The following is a 23,528-nucleotide window of genomic DNA, read 5'->3' on the forward strand; positions in this document are numbered from 1 at the left end:
GTAGGATATTCTAGCGCGCGTGCGGCGAGTAGCTTCAGGGAATTTGTCTCAAATTGAACGGCTTGACTTCTATCTAGTGATCTATCTCCGTGACTCGGTCTAGGCGATCTCCCTCCCGACCGGATGCCGCCCGGGCGATGACGAATCGGGGGGGGGGGATTCCTCAAGTCCTCGATATTGTCTTCTTCAAGCCATGGCGGATCTAGAATCTCGACGGACCCGACGGTTCTCCACGGTTCGGATGGTCGTAAAGAGACAAAATCGCGAGGGTATACATAGGGTGTCCGGTAGATGGAAAATAAACAACCAGATGCATAGAGGGATGGGGGGGGAATTGAAGAGAAGGGCAAAGTTGGAGGGCGAAGAACTGGGGCGACGGGCGCGCCCAATGGGAGGGGCGCAGACAGTTCCAGGCTCCTCAGGCTCTTCTGCCTTTCTGCCTTTCTGCCTTTCTTCTTCCCTTCCTCTTCTTCTTCCTCTTCCTCTTCCTCTTCTTCCTTTGACCCTACTTCTGCTCCCTCTCCCTCTCCCTCCTCGCCTCCCCCACCCCCCCCGCCTCCCTCCACGACCCCGACTGTCTTCCTGTCCCTGTCATTGCTGGCATTGACTTGTCAAGCATCGAGAAAACCTGTTGGACCGGAGACTCGACTGAGGTATTCGTTGCCATCTCCCCCCCCCCGCCAAGCTTCGCCGCCCATCCACGGTCTTTGTGTGTACCTCCACAAACCAATTATCTGCCCACGCCTCGCTGCTCTGCCAATCCACCTCGAAATATATTTCCTCGATTCTTCACACTCGTGATCGCTCTTCTCGATCGGTAGTCACCGCCTCGTCTCGTCCGATCTTCAGTCTTGACACTGCCTCGACGCCAACTGCCGTGGTCCGTGGAGTTTTTTTTTAGCTGCCGGCCTACTATCGCAGAGGGACCGTCCCATCAGCACTAAGACCTGGGGATTTTGAATTCCTGGACTGTCGCATTTACTCCTGCGTGCGCATTCCGCTACTACTGTAGCTTTTGTGGATACGTGTTTCGTCCAATCTAGAGTGTACATTGAAAGATTCAAAATGGCAGCTCCTACACAGCTTGCTTGTAAGTATTCTCTCCCCCCCCCCCCCCACCCCCAACAATCCCTCCTGCAAATCGCAATTGTGCTCGAAACAAAATTCAAAAACTTGCGTTCGGAGGTTGGGAGCCGCGAGAGCATTGCATTGCTAACTGGTTACAGGCCGTACGGTCAAGGGCATTAGCATCTTGGATGCTGCCCCGGTTTATGAGCCTTTGTCGGGGTTTGAAAGGTATGCTTGGTCATTGGACAACCCCGGTCAATCTCTTCATTGTGGAAACGATTTCTAACTCATTTCCTCTTGCGACAGACCCGAGGGAAACCTTCGCTGTAGCGCTTATTCTCCTTGCGGCCGGTATTTCGCCTGGGCCTCTCCGGACAAGTATGCGATCCGATCCCCACAAAAAAAGAGGACACCTTATTGATCATCCACCAGGGTTACCATCATCGATCCCTCTGTCGGACATATCGTTTCGACCATCGACGCGGACAACGTTTTCGAGCTGGGATTCTCGCCCCTCGGGACTTACTTGATCACCTGGCAGCGCCCCACCAAGGATGCCAACGGCGATGCTGTCCGGAACCTGAAGGTCTGGAAGGTTGTGCCGTCGTCGCCCGAGAGCAACGGAGACGCGAATGTGGTTGTGGGCAGCTTCGTCCAGAAGTCGCAGACGGGCTGGAACCTGCAGTACACCTCCGACGAGGTCTACTGTGCGCGGGTGGTCACCAATGAAGTCCAGTTCTACCAGAGTGAGAACCTCTCTCAGGTCTGGAACAAGCTGCGTGTGGAGGGAGTTGCGGACTTTGCCCTCGCGCCTGGCAAGAACCACTCGGTGGCCGTTTTTATTCCCGAGCGCAAGGTATGACGCACAATGAGATATTAATGTATGGTCCCAGCTGATGGATTGCGTGTATAGGGACAACCCGCTGCCGTCAAGGTCTTCCTGGTGCCTCAGTTTGGATCCTCCGTCTCCCAGAAGACCTTCTTCAAGGGCGACAAGGTGCAGCTGAAGTGGAACGACCAGGGAACGACCCTGATCGTGCTCGCGCAGACCGATGTGGATCGGTCCGGCAAGAGTTACTACGGCGAGACCACCCTTTACCTGCTTAGCGCCGGTGGTGGCTTTGACTCCCGAGTGGACCTGGGTATGTGGCATGCCGATACAGCTTTGGTGGAAGATGGCGTATACTAACCTTCGGACAGACAAGGAGGGCCCGATTCACGATGTGACCTGGTCTCCCAACTCCAAGGAGTTCGGTGTCGTGTACGGTTACATGCCGGCTAAGACCACCATCTTCAACTTCCGCGGTGTACCCAAGCACACTTTCCCTCTGGCCCCCCGCAACACTATCATCTTCTCCCCCCACGGGCGGTTTGTGCTGGTGGCTGGTTTCGGTAACCTGGCTGGTCAGATGGATCTCTACGACATGGACAAGAACTTCCACAAGATCGCCACCGTCGAGGCGTCCAACGCCAGTCTCTGCAACTGGTCCCCTGACGGCCAGTACATCCTGACGGCCACCACCAGCCCTCGCCTGCGCGTCGACAACGGCATCCGTCTCTGGCACGTGAGCGGTGCGTTGATGTACAACGAGGAAATGACCGAGCTCTACGATGTGGCCTGGCGCCCTCAGTCGCTCATCCAGCACCCCCTGGGTGACCCGTTCCAGGTGCTCCCGACTCCCCACCCGTCTGCGGTGGCGTACCTCAGCACGAAGAAGGCTCCAGTGAAGCCCGCCGGTGCGTACCGTCCCCCGGGTGCCCGTGGCCAGCTCACCCCCCTGGCGTTCAAGCGCGAGGACCAGGGTGGTGCGGCCTACGTCCGCGATGGCGCGACTGGCGGTGCCTCCATGAATGGATTCGGCAGACCGCGCAGACGTGAGATCCCCGGCGCCGAACCCGCCGAGGAGTATCTTCCTCCGGGAGCCGCTCCTGGAGGAGGCGTTGCTCTGCCCCCCGGCGCCGACAACCCGGAGAAGCTGTCCAAGTCGGCTGCCCGCAACAAGAAGAAGCGTGAGGCCAAGAAGCAGAAGGACGGTGAGGACGGCGAGCCGACCCACAGCCCCGACCGCCGCGGCGAGAAGAGCCACGAGCGCAAGAACGAGCGCAAGAACGGCGGCCACGCCAATGGTGCCCCAGCCCCTAAGGCCAACAACAACGCTGCCGCCGCCGCCGCCGCCGCTGCTGCTGCCGCCGCTGCCGCTGAAGCCGATGCCAATGGAGCGCCCACCGCACAGGAAAAGAAGATCCGCGGCCTTCTGAAGAAGATCCGGGCGATCGACGAGCTGAAAATGCGCCTTGCCGGTGGCGAGAAGCTGGAGGACACGCAGATGAAGAAGATCCAGACCGAAGAGGCGGTGCGTAAGGACTTGGACGCCCTGGGCTTCAGTGGATAGACATATCCCCCTTCCTTCCTCTTTTCTTCTTCCCTTTCTTCTTCTATTTATCTATCTACTCCGTTGGTCATGGATACAACATCAACCACCACCACCATTACAGAATTGAAACTATCATAACTTCCGTTTGGAAATATGCTCTCTTCATTGGCAGTCGTGACTCTGTCTTCTTCTTCTTCTTCTTCTTCTTCTTTTCATTCTCGTATTGCTTCTGCCCGTCTCCCTCTGCCTGTACATATACTTCCCTTGTCTTGCTTGTTCTGGTCTGTCTGTGTCTGGCTATCTATCTATCCTCCGTCCGTTGTATGGAATCTTCTCCGATCTCACTGCTGATGGTGCTGATGCTGATTGTGGTGATGACAATCATGTCCAACATTCTCTTCTCTTCTTCTTCTTCTTCTTCTTCTGCGGTGCTTTAGAATTGTCTGAACGGGGGTTTTGCTGTCGGTGTGGCTGTGGCTGTGGGTGGAGTGTATATTGTATATACATTGAAAGAAAAGAGTCAAGAAACGAAGAAAGATGGAAAGACTTAGTTAGTTCGTTAGTTTAGGAAAGGAAAGAAAGACAAGAAGAACAAAGGAAAGAAAGGAAGAAAGAAGGGAGAGAAAAAGGAATAAATGAAAGATCTGGTGCTAGATATGAATGAGAATCCTGAATTATATGTGTGTGTTATTGGTGGTTTTGATATGATACTGTAGGTAGGATGGTAGTGATAGTAGTAGGTATTCCTACGTTACTGGCTGGCGCCATTAAATCATGAAGTTGTATCAACCGGTCCGGCCGGTCTGCACGCCTCTCCTCTAATCAGGTATTGCTCTCACCGATTGGTCGTTCATTGAGTTGGGTACTGATTCATTCATTGATATGCATCCATCCCAAACAAATAAACAAACAAACAAACAAACAAATAAATACAGTACATGGTAAGTACTACACACCCTCGCTCATCATCCATCTACAAACCTACAGCATCCATCCATGCAGACAAAACATCAATCTCCTACAACCCTACACCAAAAAATGAAGTAAAATGAATGTCCCATCACCCTAACCCAACCACCCCCACCCATCACCCCCTCAAACATCCAGTCAATCGGCAGCCACCCCCTCACACGCAATAAATACTGATGTAGAGCATCATCCAGGACAGTGACAAAAAAAGCCAGCAATCCTCGCCTAACGGCACGGACAGATCAGCATTCATCGCGGGAAGGGAGATGGAAGGAGCAGGGACTCATTCCGACTGGAGATGCCGGGGAGTTGGACGTATAACGGCCCGATGGGTGGGTGGGTAGGCTAGATAGATAGATAGATAGATAGACAGACAGACAGACAGGCCCAGAGGACTGGAGTGACTGTCTGAATGTCTGTCTTCATGGTTTGGTGTGATATGATGGGTTTGATGTCTCGCAACCGATACAGAGCTTATCCCGCCCGCTACCTTTCATAGCCACGGATGTGGGTGTGAGGGTAGGGAGGGAGGGATTTCAAGGCATGGACCTCGCCTTGCGCTCCACCTGACAGTGCGAAGTTGGGGTTACGGGTGATAGAGAAAGGGAGGGAGAGGGAGGATGGAGTTGGCGGTGATGGGTATCTCTGAACTTGATTTCGAAGTTATTGGTAAGGACATGTAGAATGTGGGATGAGCTGGTAGTGATTGGACATGCGTGCCGTGTAGGAGTGACCTAGTGAAACAGCGGTCCGACCCAGGGCAGTCATCTGTCGCGATCGTGCTGTCCACTAGGTGAAGATTCGGGTCCGCTTGATCGGACTTCCCATATGGAGGGAGCGTTTGGCGCCTGCCATGCCGCTCAGTAGCCGGTCCATTCCATCCACGTCAAGCTCGCCCTTCCGAAGCATCTGCTGATCCGTCTCGATGGTGGGCATCTCCCTGCCCGGTGCGCGTGCAGCAGGCAAGGCCTCGGGTTCAGTCAACCTCGGGGCGAGGATCATCACCCGGTGTTCGGCTGTGAGCAGTATATCGAATTCTCGTCCGCGGGTCTGGCGCGAGGCGGCAGGAAGGTGGCCGATGCCTCTCAGGCGTTCTCCCATCAACGCGATGTCCTGGATGGCCGAGACCCGACAGCGATTGGAGGAGTCGAATGTGCCGCTGGCCTTGACAGCGTTGCGCCACAAGGACAGTAGACTGGTGATAACTGCGGTCTGGTTACCGTGCTGCAGCAGAATTGACTCATCGGGCAGCGGGTCCTTCCAGGAGTTGGTCTGGTAGGCAGAGATGCTTCCGCACAATGACGAAGGGCTGGCTGCTCCAGTAGTGGCACCCTTCAGCAACGTATCTTCGCGTAGCCGTTTAGTGGAAGGCGTCAAAGGCGCAAACTTGGGTCGTTGTTCAAACGCAGGGCCGCCTGTCTCCGAACGACTGGCAGGCAAAGGGCTCAAGATCCGTCCGCTGACGGAAAAGGCCGTGATGGCGCCACCGGTAACACCCTGGATGCTGGCTTGACGCTCAAGCGGGCCTTTAATGGTCCCAGGGCCTGCCCCTTCGATATCCCAGACGCCCCATTCGCCGTCAGACATGAGAACCATGACGGCACGCCCTCCAAGTACCCACTCTGCATTGATGATGGTCTTCCGCCGTGAGAGCCCCGAGGGGGACTGCTCAAAGCCGGGATAAAGACTGATCAACCACTTTCCCTCCGTATCCGATGTCTCAAAGTCACTCTGAGGCCCAGACGTCCTTCGTGAGGCTTTGGAGAGCTTCATGGAAAAGCAGGAGTATACCTTGACACACCCACTATGGAACGCGACGAGCAGTCTGGGGTGTCGCGTGGAAGGGTAGCCTGCCGGGTTAAAAGATATGTTCACGGCAGGCGTTGGCAGGTATCGTCGCTTAGTCTCGATTTCGTCGTCGCACAGATGGTAGGCAGGTCCGCTGGCATTTTCCTCCTCCAGGATCGGGATCCGATGGATAATGAGCAGTCCCGAGGACTCAGCCGAATGCGTCGCGACAAGAAGGTCCCATCTTCCTGTCGTGGAGCGGGGTGTGTTCTGGTTTCGAGACCGTTCCTTACCCTTCTGCTCAATCTCTTGGTAGGTGAATGTAGTGCTGATCCCCCGGGGGTTTCCTGGTGAGAGACTCCGCCACTGATCGAGACTGTGTGGATCTTCAAGTCACTCTGCGTCGGATGGGGAGGAAGCAAGGGAAGAGTCACAATGCGCGTGGAGTAGTCTGCGCACACCGCGGAGACGATGATGACCTGCTTCAAAGCTGGGGGGAAGGGATCGAGTACGGAGCGCGCGTTCTCGGGAAGAACGCGCGGTACAGACAGCTCCAGGACTCTGCTTCCAAGGGGTATATCGACCTGGCGCAGGACATGCTCGAACGGGAAGGCGGGGTCCACCTCGGGCTCTTCCTCGTCAAAGTGGGCGTTCGACTCATCTTCCTCTTGCAGTGTCTGGTGAGTTTCTGCTATGCTCTCATCGTCGGAGTCAATGATCATGACCGCGTCATCGTTGGCGATCGGAGCTTTCTGCGGTTTGTCGACCTTAGCAGCGGCAGGCTTCTCCGCCGCGAACGGCCGTCCTCCTCGCCACACCACTTTTAAGCCAGTCTCGTAGCCATAGACAATGATCGAGGAACCATTCGGGGCGAGGATCGGATAGGCTCGAGCTGTGTGAACGCGGTGCGGCAGCTGGTAGCTAGATAGAGAACACTCGGTAAGCACGGGGAATGGTAAACTTGAGATCTTGAGATTTTTGAGATTTACCTTAGCTGCAGACCATCATCCCTGGGCCTGACCAGGGGCTGTGACGGAAAAGAAGGCATTGCTCCGATGGCAACGGGGGTGTAACGTTTAGGGAAAGGAGCTGGCAGGGAGCCCAATGCCACCCGACGATGAAGGGAGTGTGACCAGATTTCGAAAAATAGATGGAACCAGGCGAAGGGAACACGGGTCAATAGTGAGGAATGAGATGGAGAGGTTGGGGGGGAGGAGGAGGAGCGAGTTGTTGTTTGGGGAAGAGTTGCGGAGGAGGAAAAAAGCCGCTGTTGCTCTTGTTGCTTGATTTGGCCCGCTCCGCTTTGGAGCCCGCCGCGTCCAGCGCGTCATTCATTCCTCCACACTTGACACTGACAATACTACTCCTCCTACTACTCCTACTACTCCTACTACTCCTACTACTCCTCCTTACTATTCACTTCTCTTCACCCCACTCCACTTACATCTCTCCTCCTCTTCCTCCTCTTTCTTCATCCCACCCCCGTCCATCGTGCCGGTGGACAATGGACATGACATGATCCCGCATCTGGCCTCCCTCCGATAATACAATGGCGACAGTTCGGTCCCTCGGCCTCCACGAGCCCTCCGCCATCGCATTCCTGGTCGCTGAAGACCTCCTGCCCCCCGATCCCTCCGAGGACCTCTACTCATGGACCACGACCGTCGACAAAGATCTGAACGGCCCCATCGAGGATGAGATTGTCTGGACAAAAAGCTGCGCCGTCTGGTCCCGAGCGGGGGTCATCAAGAGGGTGTTTCGCTTGGATTTCGAAAAGGAGGAGATCAGACACGCTCTGCTGACCACCTTCTCCGTCGGGAAGATCAAGAGATCATCGGACACGAGTGCCTCGGGATCCAGGGCGGGAGAGAAGGCGCAGGCAGGCAACGATGCAGGCCGCAACCGGGGTTTGCATGATCAGAAACTCAGCGGAGGATCCTCGAAGAGCTCATTGTTGTCACTGGGTCAGGATGGCGAGCATGTCAAAGCCCCCCCGGGGACCGACCCAAGCAATGCGCGAGCACTGGTCGTGGTCCTCAAATCCCAGGCGCACATATTCTTCCTCGTGGGCAACAGCCATATCGTTCCTCTTCCATTCGAGGTCGATTCCGTGTTTGCAACTCCCAGGGGGCTTCTGATACAGAGAAAACTCCACGAGGAGGAAGCCACGAAACCCCTCCCCATGGCGCCCCCGAACTCGTTTGCTTCTGCAATACCCGACTTCCGTGCATCCCAGTCGTTGGACATCCCTTCTGGCAAATCCAAACGGCCGTCGTTGACGATCTCTCTTTCTCTGGCGCCGAATGCCGGGCTGAAGGCACGGCAGAACAAGCAGGCCGACATGCCCCGAGTGTTCTCTCTCATGGACCCTCACTCCGAGATGGGGCTGGTTGTGACCAACCAGTCTTCTCGTTGGCTTCAGACTAGTGTCACGGCGAGACCGTCGGGGTTGGATGTCCTCGATCCAGCCGATGCGATTGTCTACGTATCCCCAAAGGATGAACTCGCAGGCTCCAGTAGAAACCCAGCCATGGGCCCCTTGATCCTCGTGGTCACTGTCAATAACAACACCGGGTTGTATACCCTATGGACCGCACGGTACAGAGAAGATGAAACAGCTCCCTCATCAAAGAGGAAGGAAAGAAGGGAGACGGGAGGAACGCGCTCCAAGCGGCGTAGCTCGCACTATGGAATGACTACAGGCTCGACGACCCCCGCGGCTCGCCCGTCGGCTGCCAGGGAGAGCTTTGGTCCGAGAAGTGACGGCTGGAACACGTCCGGTCTGTCCCTATCACAGTACTCCGTGGAAGGCAAGGGAGATGAGGACGATCTGGCTTCCAAACTGGGCCAGGATTTCGGGGACATTGGAGTGCCGCTCAAGACATCGAGACGAGTGAGCTCTCTACTTGCCCGCGCGGACCTGGCCACCAGCCAGGATAGGATTACATTTTCCGATCTAGCCACAGGCAGTCAATCCAGCTCCATGCCCCATGGTGGTCTGCGTCAATCTCTTGGAGCTGGTAGCACGCGGGGTAGCTTTGGCTTTAATCCAAGGGGCTCTCTCCCCCCTGGCAATGGCTCCGTTTACAGCACAACCAGCAGTTTCATTGATGCGCCCGTTGATAGACTTCTCGAGGAGCTGAATAATGAAAGCCTGTTTGAGGGGTTTGAGAACATGGACTTGAATCATTCCGCGTCAGGCCTGCCCGAGGAGGTCCTTCTTACCAAGGTTGAAAGCTTTTCTTCCATTTCTGTCTCCTTCCATACCCCAGTCAAGCCCAAGTCCTCATCTCGGAGACTGAAAATCATGACCCTGTGTCCTTCGGAGTGCGGGGCCACACAGAGCGGAAACACCGCCACGTTGGCTCTTTACCTGGTAGATCGAGATGCGAGATCGATGACTGTTCTCAACCTCCAGGTCGACCGGGTTTCGCTTCCCAAGAAAGACAATGTCTTCTCCAAGAAGGCGAAGAAAAGAACGCCCTCTGAAGAGCGGCCATTACTTGTCCAGGCCTCCGGCATACAGCATTTCTCAGATGTATGGGACGCTTGTAAGATTGTTGATGGGGAGATCTCCCGGGTTGTGACTTTGAAGAAAGCAGAGGATGACCGTCAGGTGCTGCATCTACAAACCCCCTGGAGCAGACCGACCACCATTAGAATCCCCAGCAAGCTTATGCTCCATGAAGCGTACGGGGTGCACCCCAACACGCCTGGGAATCATCGACGGGAAAGCGGCGTGAAGCGACTGATGACCGACTCGTCCATCACCGTGACTGGCTTCGATCACTCGGCGGCCAGAGGAAAGTTCGATGTGATTGACTCGGCAAATAGAAGAGTCAAGCTTCAGGTTCAGATGGAGCCCAGCAATGAGCTGGTGAAACGCGTGCTCAAAGTCTGTCGGTTTGCCATATCCGATGAGAAGGCCAGGGACGGAGTGTTGGCTGCCTGGTGGGAGACCATGAAATGGCTGAACCACCGGGGAACCGATGAAAATGACCTCGAATGGACAGCAATGGTGGTAACTTTGTTCTCCATGGCGATTCCGTCGATTGACGGCGAACAGCCACGACCAACAGCCCAGCCAACGCGCCGGAAGAGGAGCCTGTTGAGGTCAAGCAGTGGAAGCTATGTCGACCTGGAAAGCTGGGAGACGATGCTGGAGCAAGAGTCCGGTTCTGCCGGCGTGGTAGCACCGTGGATGGCCAGCAGCTCCTGGGCCTGGGTGGTCGAGCAAGATGCCGAGGAGGGTGCCGTGAGCCAGGGCAAGCAGTCGCCCTCCAGTCGCTCCACTTGCCGCACAAACACCTATGTGATCCGATGCATCGCCTTGGCCCGGGAGTTCCAGAATACCAGCTGGGGTGATAGAGCCGTGGGCTCCAGTGGCTACCTGCCCACCGCGCTGTCCTTCAGTCAGGGCATTCGGAGCACTTCTCTATGCACGATCCTAGTTGCCTTGCATCTTTTCCGCGAGGAGCAAAAACTTTCCATTTGCGATAGCGAGCAATCAGGCAATCTCTCGGGTCTGCTTGCGCCAGTTCTGGCCCAAATCGGCGGATGGCTCGGATGGCAATCCTGGACATGGGCCCAGAACGCCTATTATGGCATGGAGATGGCGAGCATGGACCGCTGGCAATTTGAAGAAACCCGCATCTCCATGCTCGAAGTACCCGACGAGCCCTTCTCGCCCCCTGCGATCTTCTCCCACCTGGAAAACGCCTGGCGTCAGCCCTCGTCGCCATTCTTTACCCTTCTGAACCTGGTGGCCGGCCCAGACCGGCCCCCGAGGAAGGGCAGGCTGTGGCAAGAGTGCTTTGCGCTCACCCCCCGAACGATGGCTCTGGACGGGTTTCTGTCTGAAGTGCATACCCTTACGACGCCCCTGGACCGGATCAAGCTTCTGCATCGTTGGGGGTTCACAAGAAGCACAATTGAGTGTTTCCCGGAAGGTGTCAGCGCGCCTCTGTACGAAGCGATTATGCAGTCGCAAATGCATGCTTCGACGTCCTGGAACTCGACGCTGCTGGAGCTTATCGACCGAGAGGACCTCAGCGTTTCTATGATCAAGCGCAGCTCGTTGCTTCCCCCTCCGTCAGTGCCGTTGCAGTCTACGGTGTCCCACGATGCGATGCGCGATGTACATCATATTGGTGTCTCTGCGCTCGAAATCGATGCAATCGCCTCATTTGAAGCATCCGCCGAACTGGACCGGTTTACCGTGAGCCGACTGATCTTCCGCGAAGACAAGCGCTACGTTGACGCGGCTCGATTGCTGAATCAGTCTCGAGCTCCTATCGCCGAGTGCATTCCCGAGCCAGACTGGACCGACTCGGATTTGTTGGAAGCTCAGAAAGAAGTGGTGCAGCTGGTGACCCTGAGGACACTCTCCACCCCTGCGGGTCGCGCCATGTTTACCTTTAGCAGCCGACTGCCCCTGTTGACGGAAAAGCTTCCAATTCCTTCATTTTCGCTGCAATGCGTCATGAAGCCGTCCAACGTCACGATCAGCGCGGATCGAGCCTCCTTTAGCGAGGAGAAGGTGTGTTGGGCCTTTTTCCACAACGGCGTTTCCACCGGACTTGCCATCTCCAAGAACTCCAAGGGGATCGATACGTCGTGGATCTTGTTCAACAAGCCCCCGGAGCTGACCAACCGTCATGCGGGCTTTTTGCTGGCCCTGGGCTTGAATGGACACCTCAAGTCCTTGGCCAAATGGGTGGCTTTCAAATACCTGACGCCCAAACATACGATGACCTCGATCGGCCTGTTGCTCGGCCTGTCCGCCTCCTATCTGGGTACGATGGATACACTGATCACTCGGCTTCTGTCGGTACACGTCACCCGCATGCTCCCTCTTGGTGCTGCTGAATTGAACTTGTCGCCTTTGACGCAAACGGCGGGCATCATGGGCATTGGCCTCCTGTACTGCGGATCCCAGCACCGGAGAATGAGCGAGGTGATGCTGTCCGAAATCGAAAATGTAGAGCAGGAGGAAGGATCTCACGAGGACTTGCGTGACGAAGGATACCGCCTGGCTGCCGGTCTTGCTCTGGGCTTTATTAACCTGGCCAAGGGGAAAGACCTGAAGGGCATGCGCGACATGCACATCGTGGAGAGGCTGCTGGCTGTTGCAGTTGGCAACAAGAATGTTGACCTTGCACACGTCCTGGATCGGGCCACCGCGGGCGCGACCATTGCCTTGGCCATCATCTTCATGAAGACCAACGACGAGATCCTGGCCCACAAGATCGACATTCCTGATACGACGGTGCGCTTCGACTACGTCCGGCCGGACCTGTTCCTCCTTCGCACTCTTGCACGGCACGTCATCATGTGGGATAGCATCCGTCCGACTCTCGAGTGGGTTGTGCAGAGCCTTCCCAACGTCTATCGCCGTCGGCATCGCCTGACCGGGGTCCGTCGACTGAAGAGCGATGACATGCCGTTCTTCAACATCATCGCCGGTCTCTGCTTCACTCTTGGTCTTCGCTATGCGGGCTCGGCACAGCCGGGTGTGCGCGATCTGCTACTCGCCTACCTGGACCAGTTCATCCGCATCTGCAGGCTTCCGGCCATCAACTACGATGCGAAGCTCACGCGGAACTCTGTCCGACACTGCCAGGACGTCGTTGCACTTTCCACTGCCGCCGTGATGGCTGGCACGGGGGATCTGGCTCTTTTCCGACGCCTGCGGTCTCTGCATGGCCGTGTGGATGCCGACACGCCGTACGGCAGCCATATGGCCGCGCATATGGCCATGGGGCTGCTGTTCCTGGCCGGAGGCAGCCACACGCTGGGCACGTCCGACCTGGCCATCGCCTCGCTGATCTGCTCCCTGTACCCGATCTTCCCCATGACCGTCCTCGACAACAAGTGCCATCTGCAGGCCTTCCGGCATCTCTGGGTCCTGGCCGCGGAGCCGCGCTGCCTGGTGCCTCGAGACATCGACTCTCGCCGCGCCATCTCCATCCCCATCACCCTGACCAACCAAGATGGGATCAGCCGCACCATCACCGCGCCCTGCCTGCTCCCCGATCTCAGCACCATCACGAGCGTCGAGGTCCGCAACGCCGACTACTGGCCCTTGGTCCTCGACTTCGCCAGCGACCCGGACCTGCGCCACAAATTCCGCCAGGGCGACTCGTCCGTCTGTCTCCGCCGGAAGGCCAGCTACAACCCCACCGGCTCCTCGGTCTTCGTCTCGACTCTCTCCGGCCTCAGCGAAGCCCAGGACGTGCTCCCAACCCCCATTCCCACCTCCAACCACGGCAAGGGCCTCCCCCCATCCGCGATGCCCAGCCTCGCCACCCTCCTCTCCTCCGGCATCAGCCGCACCCCCACCGCCCCCTCCCAGAGCATGTGGGACTGGATCTTCAACCTGCCCTCCCTGGCCGGCCTCGACGTCCGCGAAAAGGCCCTGGTCCTCCCCTCCTCCTTCCCTGCCCGCACCCGCAGCGCCGGCCCCAACCTCCTCTCCTACGCCCCCTGGCTCCGCCAGTCCGCCGTCGACAGCAAGCTCGTCATCGACAGCATCGTCAAGAACGCCGTCCAGGCCGCCCGTGGCCGCGGCGCTGATCCAGATGAAGTCCGCGATCGCATCTGGCAGCTCCGTTTGCTGTTTAACTGGATCGATACGCCCGCCGAGGAGCGCTTCCTCGATGATGACTCCCATGGCATCTCGGATGAAAGCGTCTTGTCGAGGGTCGTCACCCCCTCCGATGGGCTGTGGCTACGTAGGGATTATATTGAGGAAATGCGTTGGAGGATCTGGGGCGTGCAGATTGGGGATTGTGATTGAGTGAGGGTAGGTAGTAGGTAGTGGGAGTGCAATGCTGATGTGATTACGACTTGGCTGGAGTATTTATCTTATCTTATTTTTATTGTTTGTGCTTGTGGTACGGTCCTGTGTGTGGTGAGGTTGGGTGATTAGGTGGTTGTTGTTGTTGTTGTTGTTGCAGCTGCTGCTACGGCTGTTTTACTGTTGCAACTGCGTGTATGCCTAACCGGGCGAGTTCATGTTCAACTGCACCCCCATGGAGCGCGCGAGTGATTGTGGAGTGGGAATGTGGGATGGGAGTGATACCAATCCATTGTCTCATCATAGCATAGCATAGCATATCATATCATATCCATCATATCGGATTATATTATGGATCCGCAATGCATCTATGCCGAAGAAACATAAACCCCTGCCCAGCTGGTACCAACCAATACACACGTCTTTTATAAGAGTGGAAGCAAGCAAGGAAGTAATCGACATCCCTCCCCCCCTCACTGGGACCGAATAGTATTTTCCTTGAGAACACCACGGTCCCCTGCGCCGCCCATCTGCCATAACCAGACGCCCTCGACAGCCCACGCCGTGGCACTGGCGTGCTGTCGACGTCCTCCTCCGCTCGGCCCCGACTCTTCCTGTCCCTCGGCCTTTGTGTCCTTGTCCTTGTCCTTGTCCTTGTCCTTGTCGCCTCGACGAGATCCCGATCCGCCCGTGGACCCGTCCGCTTCCGCCAGCATGCCGCCCACGACGCCTTCGTTTTCAATAACGGACCACAGTCCCTCGACGAGGGGGCTACCGCGCTCACCGAGCTGGCCCTTTCCAAGCCGGAAGAGAATCCGGCCGAGAACCTGCCACGCGATGCAGCGCTGCGCCGGGAAGGTGGATTGGCTCAGGATCGCCAGCTCGGGGATCGTGTAGCCGGCGGCGTGCGGGTCCTTGCCGTGGTGGTGGAGTCCCAGGGTCGTTGGGAGTGAGAGGGATGTAGCTGGGGAGAGGACCGTGCCGAGGAGAGAGAAACGCAGGTTCGCGGGGTGGATGGCCTCGGCGCTGCTGGCGGGGTGGTAGGCGGAGGTGGCGTCGGGGTCTTCGGGGTCGGCGGAGGGCGGCTGTAGCCAGGAGAGTGCGGCGGGGTCGTGCGAGATGTTGGGGAAGTAGTGCGCTTGGAGGTCGGAGAGGAAGGAGGGGGAGGATGGGTCGAGGTTTGGCATCGGGGAGGTCTGTGATGGCGGAGCTGGGAAGTGTACGCTGTCGGTGGGGGGGAGGTCGGCGGCTGCGGGGTGCAGTTCTGAGGGGGGCTGCGTGGGTGGGAGGTCATCTTGGGAGGAGGGGGCTGGTGGAGGTGGTGATGCTGGAGGGGCTTCCTTCGTCTCTTCTTTGTCTTGTGTGCTGGGGCCAACAGGCTCTGGCGGTTGGGTGGTGGTGGACGCCGCAGCGGCCTTGCGGGTGGAGGGAGGCGGGTCGTCGATGCGGGCTCTGCGTAGGAATCGCTCGAGTAATGACGGGTCCAGAGATTCCATCAGCTCCTCGCGCTCATGTTGGATCTGCGCATCCGACATGGATGCCAGCTGTTGCGCATTTTGCTGCGCGATGGCCGACTTCTCGTCTGTCGGACCGGGTGCGGTCGCGGAAGAAGCCGAGGGTTGGGTGGATGCTGGGGCGGAGGCCTCTGGAGCTCGCCGTTGTTTGAAAGCCGAGGGCTTGTTGCGACGGCGATGCGCCGGGAAGCCTGTGGTGGTGGGTTTGAGAGTCGGCGGGGCAGGCGCAGCGGGGGATCGTTCACGGATCTCGCCGATCAGACCGGGGATGGTGATGGAGGAGGACTCTTGCAGACCATCGTGGGTATCAACCGGGGCAGCCTCATCGTCGGAGCCGAGATCAAGGACGAAACGCTCGCCGCGGAGGGCCATGGTGCTTTGGTTGAGTTGGGTGGGGGGTTGGCCGGGAGGAAAGCGGGCGCCCAAACGGGACGAGAATTGAAGGTATCCCCGGCACGTCTGGCTGAGTCAGCCCTGAGTCAGCCCGCACGGGGATGCTGCACGCTGAGTCAGCATGCGGCTCAAAAGCTAAAATGGGGACTGCTAGGCCCGGACGGGACTAGCCTCTCACCTGATTGCCCTACCTGATTGGGTAAGGCACGTTCAATCAGGTGACCCCATCTGATATCGAAAGTTGTAGACTGTCGCAGCGCCCCTTGACGAAGGCAAGAAAACCGGTTGTCGGGCGCATTGGCACCGGTCTGAAGGTGTCTGACGAACTCGAACTCGGGGGAAGTCTCCAAGAGCCGAGCACCGGTCTGGGCTCTTGCTGGGGGGTGGAGGGGGGAATCCGACCGGGCGCGAAAGCAGGCGAATTCCTGGGAGCCAAACGCCAATATTACGGCGATAACGAACCTGCAAAAAGGCGTGTCGGATTGTAACACGAGAGATTATTTATATCATCAGGTATAGCTCATCGTTAATAGATATAGATAGATCGAGCCAGCCCTAGATCCTCTGTACCCTGCGGCCCCTTTTCTTGTTGGTTGTGCAGTTGTTGTTGTTGTTGTTGCTGCTGCTGCTGCAGTCTCCGCGTTTTGCTGTTTCCTGCCCTTCCATCTCTGCTTTCCGTTCCTTTCCTTTCCTTCCTTTCCTTCCTTTCCTTCCCTTCCATCCATTCTCTCTCCTCATCTCCTTCCCCCCTCCAACTCTCCCACTCTCCCACTTCATCACCACCACCACTTTCCCCCCTCTCTCCATCTCCCTTTGTTCGTCATCCAATTCCCCTTATTCCTCTAATCTTTGTTGGAGTGATTAAGATCGGACGCATCCAATATCATCGCCTCCTTCACCACCACCACCACCCGCATCGCCTGTCCACCGCCAACCTCCTCTCCTCCGACCAACCCCAACACCTTGTCGTCTCACTCGATGCTACAACGTCTTTGACCTCTCTCCCCCCCCCCCCCCCCCCCTCTCTCCTCCTTTCTTCCCCTCTTCAACATGTCCACTGAGCCGTCCATATACTCGGCTTCAGGTGAACACGAGTCGCGCTCCCCCATCGACTTTCCCGCCCGCGAAACTCGTACCCGACGGTCGCGTCGCAGAAACCCCGACGAACTCGACATCGACCGTAAAGAACCCCCCAAACCCGTCAAAGCGAAAGAACGAGAGAAGGAGAAGGAAAAGGAAAAGGAAAAGGAAAGAGAACAGGAACCGGAGAGAGAGACCAAACGGGGCAGTCGTCGCCAGCGAGAGAAGTCCACGTCGACGCCGACCAATCCGTCCTATTTCACCGCGCCTCACGCTCGCAAGAAGCCCAAGTTGGAGGCTTCCACCCCCGATCAGAGTCCCCAGCTGGCTCCTTCGCCAATCCTCGTCCCTGCGACGAGTGCTCCCTCCGTTCCCCCGGCGGCTGCTGCAGTCTTAGCTGCAGCTCCAGTGCCAGCCCCGACGCCCGCCCCAAGCACTCCCATAGCCAGTCCCCGGGCATCTCGAATCGATCCTCAACCCATCCTACAGCAGGGTCCGGCTCGTCTGATCAACCTGTCGTCCCATCCGACACCGCCACCCGTGGCTCCGGCCCTCCTCGCCTCCTCGTATCCGACCATGATGCCATCCGCGCCTCCTCCGCGGCCGCAGTCCCAGCCGCCCGCCCCCCCGCCGCAAAGGACCAGCGGCCAGAACTTCGATCCCATTCGGTCTGCCTTTGATACGGCATCTCCAGCGCAAGCCCCGGCCCCAGTTCCGGCCCCAGTTCCGGCCCCGGCTCCGATCTCCGCCTCCTTCAGTCCTCCAACGCGCCCTCTCTCTCCGCGTCCGACCTTCCGTGCCAGTGCCTCTCCGGCCATTGCCAGTATCATTGATCCTCCCACAACCTCATCGCCGCCGATCTATGCTCCCCGTCCGTATGGATCTCCGATTCACGGCGCGTCCAGCTACTCCCCATCCCCCGTGGGGGCACAAATCGCTCCCACACCGCCGCCACCACAACCACAGCCCATACCCCAACATCAGCCTCGACCGGTTTCACCCTATGCCCTTCGGTCTCCGTATGCGCCCATCCCACAACCGCATCCCATCCAAGAACCGCCGCCTCAAGCGCCGCCCCAACCTCCTCAAGCTTCTCCTCAAGCTGCGCCTCAAGCTCCGTCCCAAGCTCCGCCCCAAGCTCCGTCTCAAGCTCTGCCTCAAGCTCCGTCTCAAGCTCTGCCTCAAGCTCCGGCGCCACAGCCCCTTCCTGCGCTTCCCCCTCCGGCCCCCGAGCCGTTGACCCCAGCGCCCTCGAATAACCGACCGCCCTCGCCTGGTCCGACGCCTATGGACATCGAGCCAGACCCACCGGCACCCTCGACAGTGTCCAAGGTGATCAAGAAGGATAAGGATATAAAAACCCCCTCGGCAGCAGCGACGCCGAAGGCTCCGTCTCCCAAGCCGCCTCGGGCGGCGAAAGAGACCCCTCAGCTACCCCAGGGCTCGGGATTGATATCCAATGCGCTCTTCGGCGTCGATGGCGGGGCGTCTACAGGCGACTCGGACAACCGCCGCGTGCCTAGCATTGTCCTGCATGTCCCGCTCCAGGGCACCGGGAATCAGATCATCAACTTCGCCCGCTTGGCTGAGGAACAATATGGCTTTGCCGCGTTGCATCCTCGCCTCGCAGCACACAAGGAGCGGCTGGCGCGTGTTGCGGCGGCCGGGGCTCTCCTGGAACGAAACGACAAGCCTGGTGGCCGTGGGCTCTCCGCGGGGGAAAGTGCCGATGAGGATCTCAGTCTGGAGATGGATCGTGACAGCGACTTGGAGGGCGAGGGAGCGATGGGAGGCGCAGCACGCCCCAATGGCGCTGAGTCGGAGGGGAAGAAGAAGCGCCGCAAGAAGAAAATGGAGGAGTATGACCGGGATGATCCGTTTGTGGACGACAGTGAGTTGGCCTGGCAGGAACAGGCGGCCGCCAGTAAGGATGGATTCTTCGTCTACAGTGGGCCGCTGGTGGCGGATGGCGAGAAGATCCAGGTTGAACGGTGCGTATTAGCCTTTGCCGCCTGGGTGACAGACATGGGTTTACTAACATGGCATTGATCTTTAGGGCCGATGGGACGATCAAACGTGGCCGTGGCCGCGGACGTGGTGGTCGGGGTCGAGGGCCTTCGTCGCATCAGCAGATGGCGTTGGCCTCGGCTGTCCCGATCTCGCAGGAGACCGGCTTGCCCGTGCGAGGGCCAGGCTCACGAGGAGGCAGCACCACTCGTCGACCGCGCATCAGCAAGGCCGCCCGTCAGCAGGCCGAGCAGGACAAAGCCGGCCATTCGCCCGCAACCTCGCACGGCCGTGGCGGTGGTGCGGCCGGTCGAGGAGGCAGCAACAGCACTCGCGGAGCCAAGAATCCCATGGTCGAACTGGCTCCACGCCCTAACCTGGCGCCTGCTCCCCCGGCCCCCAATCCTGTGGGTGGATCAGAGATCGCCATGAAGTAGGACTGTTCTCCAAGCATACGATGGATCACGACCTCCTTCTCCTCCTCCTCTTCTTCTTCTTCCTCTTCCTCTCCCTCTCTTACGACGGTACCGCGTTCGGTGCCCATTCATCGGTTTCATGTGTTTCTTTCGTCCGTTGGCGTTGTCAGGTCCGGGTTACAACAGGGGGAATGATGAAAGGGCATTCGTAGAATGATTAAGTCGGATGTAGGGCCAGTGTTTGTGCCATAGTGTCATGGCTCCTATCTCATTTTATTATTATTATTATTATCTTTTTTTTTTTTTTTTACTTTAGCTTACTCATTATCATTACCCTTGATGTGATGTGATGTTTGTGGAGTCATGCGATGTGATGTTTGTGCTCTTGCTCTGCTATCGGCCATTCGGCGTATTGTTGTTTGCTTCTTTCCTAGCTATTCATCTATCCTATCCTATTCCATCCTATATCTCCCTCCTTCCTATGGTGTGATGGGATTCAATGGTACTTGCCAATTGTTTTCCTCTCTCGCCTGTATTGCTATCTCTTCTCTCTGTACCGGTGTACCGGTGTACCTGTTGTTGCGTTTGGTCTGCGGCTGATCCTCCGGGGGATTAACAGTCTCCCAATGATTGAACATGAAAGGATGGATGCATGCATGCATGCATTACGGTCTTGCTATATTCCTACATCCCACAAGTACCTTACCCTAATTGAACCAAAGCGGACATACTATCAACAAGATATACCTGTCTGGGTTCTTGTTCTGTATGTATTTTTCGATCGGGTTTGTTTTCGTAATACGATACGGTTTTCTGTCTCTAACGGTCTGAAAGTCTGATGACTGGCTAGCTGGCTGGCTGTAAATTTTGCGAAAGTTCCCGGGGTAACTTGATATGCCGTAGATTGGAGGGTCTGTACTGAGTTTAGATAGATCAGAATTTAGGGTAGATCAATACATATATGGATGTGTATGCAGGTAGGTAGATAGGTAAGTAGATAGATGGCATCCGTCATGTACAGGGGTGGGTGCTCTGCTCTGCTGCATTGGGTTTATGCCTACATGACATGACAGGAAGTCACTGCTATCGAACAATGACATGGGCATTGGGTGGTAGAAGGTTTAAAGGGGAAAAGAAAAAGGGAGAAGAAGATACACAAAGTGGGTAACATATGCAGGATGAAGTAAGATCGGGGAAGGAAGTATCTGGCACATCGAAGATAAGATAGATAAGATAGATGCATAGTTGAAGGAGAATGAGAAAAAGAAAGAAAGAAAAATTCTGAAAGGGCCAATGAATGAATACGCCTTGCCGATGCAAAAGTGTCATGGACATAAATGGGTCGGGTACATGGTCAAGCAAGCAGCGGTGTAGTCGGGCTGTCCGTCATCCACCATTCCGGTGCTAAGTAAGAGGGGGGTGAAGAGTTGGTTGGGGGAGGGTGTAAGAGCCGACACGAGGTTCAAGAGGAGAGATTAGGGCTGAGAGATGTCGTGTCGGTTGAATGCCGCGTCTATTGAGATTCTAGACAGCGCCGCTCATGTGGTCGCCGCGCATGGAGTTGGACGGGCGTTGCCACGACCCGCCGCTGGGAGGCGGAGGCAGAGGACCGCTCGGGGGAGGCGCCATCCGAACGGGCAAAGCCGCCGCCGACTGCAGAGGCATCCGTGACTTGGTGTTGTGCGAGCTGGCCGAGCGAGTTCCCATCCCGGGGTGCATGGGAGGCTCCAGGCCGGAAGACGCACCCCCAACGGGAGTCCGACGACGGCCGGATCGGTATTCGTCTTCCAAGGAGAGATGCTCGAGGGAAATCGGCGGTGAGCGTGTGGTGCGCGAGGGCCGAGGCGACGGGTTCGCGGGGAAGTAACTGTACTGGTGGTGCGAGGGGGCGTCGTGGCCCACGTTCAAGGGGATGTCGCCCGAGGACGGGGCAGGGGCGTACTGGGGCGTGCGCGCGGGCTTGGTGGAATGGCCGGACTGGCTGGACTGGGGCTTGGGAGACGGGTTCGAGACCGGAGGCTCTTCTTTCAGCGACTTGGGAGGCGGCGGAGCCAGGTATGACTTGCGGTTGTGACGCTCCATCATGCTGATGGCCCATTCCTGGAGATCAACCGGGGTCCGCTTGGCGGCCTGCAGGAACGCATCCTTGTCCTATATCGGGGGTCAGTTTAGCTCCCTCCATCGGAGCACCAGGAGCGAGGGGATGGGACATACATAAAGTTCCCGAGGGGTCGGGCGTTCCTCCGGCTTCTTGACCAGACACTTGGCGACGAAATCGTGCAGGATGGGAGGGAACGCGTCGCTCTTGGGCAGCTTCGGGGCCGGCTCATGCACAATCTGCTGCAGCAAATCCAAGATGCCCATCGGTCCCGCGCTGGCACGGTCGCCCGCCGACGAGTCCGACGTATCGAAGGGGAACCGACCCACAGCCACTTCCATCACCGTCAATCCAACACTCCAGACATCCGAGCGGACTGTGTATGCGCCACCCTGAATCCTCTCCGGGGCCATGTAGGTCGATGTGCCGACGAATGTATCTGCGATCGAGTTGACCGTCTCGGTTGCGACGCCGAAATCGCAGAGCTTGATGTTACCGCGCGAGTTGACGAGGATGTTTGAGGGTTTGATGTCCCGGTGCATGATGCGATGCGCTTCGTACAGATAAACCAGACCCGCGAGGACGGACTCGGTGATCTTGCCCAGTACGTCCACACGCACGGGGCCGAAGTCCTTGGATATCCGATCCAGCGAGCTATGATTTAAGGGCACGATTAGCCCCAGGCCCGGCTGAGGTCCCGCGATCCTTTGCGGAGGGGGGGCTCACTTACCCGCAATCCATGTACTCCATGCACAGCACGATATCTCTGGCTTCATTCTGGAAGGCGCCGTAGAAGGTGACGATATTGGGGGAGTTGCAGTCGTGTCCGACCTGGAGCTCTCGCAAGATCTGCTTCCTCACGTTCTCCTTCGCGTCGACCCGGATGATCTGCGATGCGAGTCAGTACACGAGGGATCTGCCGTTCGACACGGACGCGGAGTGTCTCTGGGAGAGGTACCTTTCGAGCCATGACCACCTTGGTGGAGGCGTGCATGACTTTGGAGACAGTGCCACCGTTTCCGGCCCCCAGTTCCTTCAAGGGAACCAAATCTTCGCTACGCAGGTCGAGACGAAACTCTAGGCCGATCTCCAGGGTATCGGTGCGGTTGGAGTCGCCATTTCCCGCGGCGCCGGACGCCTGAGCATCGCCGTCGGAAGGGTTGGAGGTAGGTTTCGGGGCAGCGTTCAGGGCGAGGCCCTTGACGTTCTTGCGCTTAAGCGTTCGCGCCTTGAATTGGTCGGCCATGGCTGGGCAACGGAGGCGATGCTGCCACGGAGACTGGGGAGGATAGAAACGGGGAGGGGGGAGAAGGAGAAAGGGCGAGGGAGTGAGTCGATGAGAGTGGGAGGAAGACGGAGACGGGGACGGATGTATCTCAGAGTTGTCCGCCCAATTTGTGGACGAGCTGCCCAGAGGAGGCGACTATGCGGGCCCGTGAGACAGGAGAACGGACCAGTGTCTGACCGTCGGGCGTGCAGCGGGCGGGAGTTATTGGACGCTGAGACACCGGATAAGCGCCGTGAACAGGTGGGGGGGACGGGGAAGGGGGGGGGGGATGGATGGATGGATGGATGGATGGATGGATGGATGGATGGGACTAGATAGTAGATAGTATAGTATCTTGGAGGTAGGAGATAAATCCCCCAAGAGGAGTGGAGGGCCGAGGGAATGGAGAGAAAGAAAAGATCGTGAGGGTGGGAGTTGGTGAAGGAGGAGAGGAAGAGAGGAAGAGGGGAAGAGGAGAAGAGGAGAAGAGGAGAAGTTGGGGCGGAGATGCCAGAACAAGCAGGAGCAGTAAGGAGCAGTAACTTAAGTAGCAGTACGCTGCTGCTCTTCTACGAGGCTGGTCTAGCCAGGTACTACTTTATCTACTACTACACTAAGTTCTGCCCTCAAATTTCCCCCGAGGGATTTTTTTTTCCCGAGTTAGGGAGAATCCGAAACAAAAGAGCAGCACTGAGAGGGTCCTGTTGTTGACGACCTATGAAACAAGCGATGGCGTCGACTAGACGATGGATGGA

At 57.5% G+C, this 23,528-nt stretch overlaps 6 protein-coding genes across 6 annotated transcripts; 3 read left to right on the forward strand and 3 right to left on the reverse strand.

Annotated features, from left to right (window-relative positions):
- Window positions 1-943: 943 nt before the first annotated feature.
- BO70DRAFT_168556 (translation initiation factor 2A) lies at window positions 944-3,728 on the forward strand. The gene is made up of 6 exons (XM_025538342.1): window positions 944-1,090; window positions 1,227-1,296; window positions 1,375-1,446; window positions 1,501-1,924; window positions 1,982-2,210; window positions 2,269-3,728. The coding sequence occupies exons 1-6, from the start codon at window positions 1,066-1,068 to the stop codon at window positions 3,459-3,461; spliced, it is 2,013 nt and encodes a 670-aa protein (XP_025395044.1). The 5' UTR covers window positions 944-1,065; the 3' UTR covers window positions 3,462-3,728.
- A 1,473-nt stretch (window positions 3,729-5,201) lies between these two features.
- BO70DRAFT_390471 (uncharacterized protein) lies at window positions 5,202-7,437 on the reverse strand (the record flags this gene model as incomplete). Its single annotated transcript, XM_025546156.1, has 3 exons — window positions 7,190-7,437; window positions 6,560-7,121; window positions 5,202-6,506 (listed from the first exon to the last, which is right to left on the reverse strand). The coding sequence occupies exons 1-3, from the start codon at window positions 7,246-7,248 to the stop codon at window positions 5,202-5,204; spliced, it is 1,926 nt and encodes a 641-aa protein (XP_025395045.1). The 5' UTR covers window positions 7,249-7,437.
- A 312-nt stretch (window positions 7,438-7,749) lies between these two features.
- BO70DRAFT_374549 (anaphase promoting complex subunit 1) lies at window positions 7,750-14,429 on the forward strand (the record flags this gene model as incomplete). Its single annotated transcript, XM_025544976.1, has 11 exons — window positions 7,750-7,863; window positions 7,894-7,953; window positions 7,984-8,107; window positions 8,189-8,301; window positions 8,344-8,592; window positions 8,623-8,798; window positions 8,835-8,927; window positions 8,961-8,980; window positions 9,011-9,093; window positions 9,136-13,957; window positions 14,398-14,429. The coding sequence occupies 11 exons, from the start codon at window positions 7,750-7,752 to the stop codon at window positions 14,427-14,429; spliced, it is 5,886 nt and encodes a 1,961-aa protein (XP_025395046.1).
- BO70DRAFT_366276 (RPAP1 domain-containing protein) lies at window positions 14,372-15,225 on the reverse strand. Its single transcript, XM_025544293.1, has one exon. The coding sequence runs from the start codon at window positions 15,183-15,185 to the stop codon at window positions 14,472-14,474; it is 714 nt and encodes a 237-aa protein (XP_025395047.1). The 5' UTR covers window positions 15,186-15,225; the 3' UTR covers window positions 14,372-14,471.
- Window positions 15,226-16,933: 1,708 nt separating this feature from the next.
- Window positions 16,934-19,717, forward strand: BO70DRAFT_390474 (uncharacterized protein). Its single transcript, XM_025546157.1, has 2 exons — window positions 16,934-18,976; window positions 19,042-19,717. Exons 1-2 carry the CDS (start codon window positions 16,956-16,958, stop codon window positions 19,427-19,429), a joined length of 2,409 nt encoding a protein of 802 aa, XP_025395048.1. The 5' UTR covers window positions 16,934-16,955; the 3' UTR covers window positions 19,430-19,717.
- Window positions 19,718-20,932: 1,215 nt separating this feature from the next.
- Window positions 20,933-22,752, reverse strand: ste7 (MAP kinase kinase Ste7; the record flags this gene model as incomplete). The annotated part of the gene is made up of 4 exons (XM_025546933.1): window positions 20,933-21,559; window positions 21,623-22,160; window positions 22,237-22,394; window positions 22,465-22,752. 4 exons carry the CDS (start codon window positions 22,750-22,752, stop codon window positions 20,933-20,935), a joined length of 1,611 nt encoding a protein of 536 aa, XP_025395049.1.
- Between the last annotated feature and the right edge of the window lie 776 nt (window positions 22,753-23,528).

The sequence above is a fragment of the Aspergillus heteromorphus genome (genome assembly GCF_003184545.1).
Source record: "Aspergillus heteromorphus CBS 117.55 chromosome Unknown BO70scaffold_40, whole genome shotgun sequence".
NCBI classification, from domain to species: domain Eukaryota; kingdom Fungi; phylum Ascomycota; class Eurotiomycetes; order Eurotiales; family Aspergillaceae; genus Aspergillus; species Aspergillus heteromorphus.

Coding starts and splice junctions, on each gene's coding strand:
- BO70DRAFT_390474 (XM_025546157.1), top strand. CDS start 16,956: ATGTCCACTGAGCCGTCCATATACTCGGCTTCAGGTGAACACGAGTCG. Junction 18,977..19,041: donor GAGAAGATCCAGGTTGAACG/GTGCGTATTAGC, acceptor ATTGATCTTTAG/GGCCGATGGGACGATCAAAC.
- BO70DRAFT_168556 (XM_025538342.1), top strand. CDS start 1,066: ATGGCAGCTCCTACACAGCTTGCTT. Junction 1,297..1,374: donor CCTTTGTCGGGGTTTGAAAG/GTATGCTTGGTC, acceptor CTCTTGCGACAG/ACCCGAGGGAAACCTTCGCT. Junction 1,447..1,500: donor GCCTGGGCCTCTCCGGACAA/GTATGCGATCCG, acceptor ATCATCCACCAG/GGTTACCATCATCGATCCCT.
- BO70DRAFT_366276 (XM_025544293.1), bottom strand. CDS start 15,185: ATGCCAAACCTCGACCCATCCTCCCCCTCCTTCCTCTCCGACCTCCAA.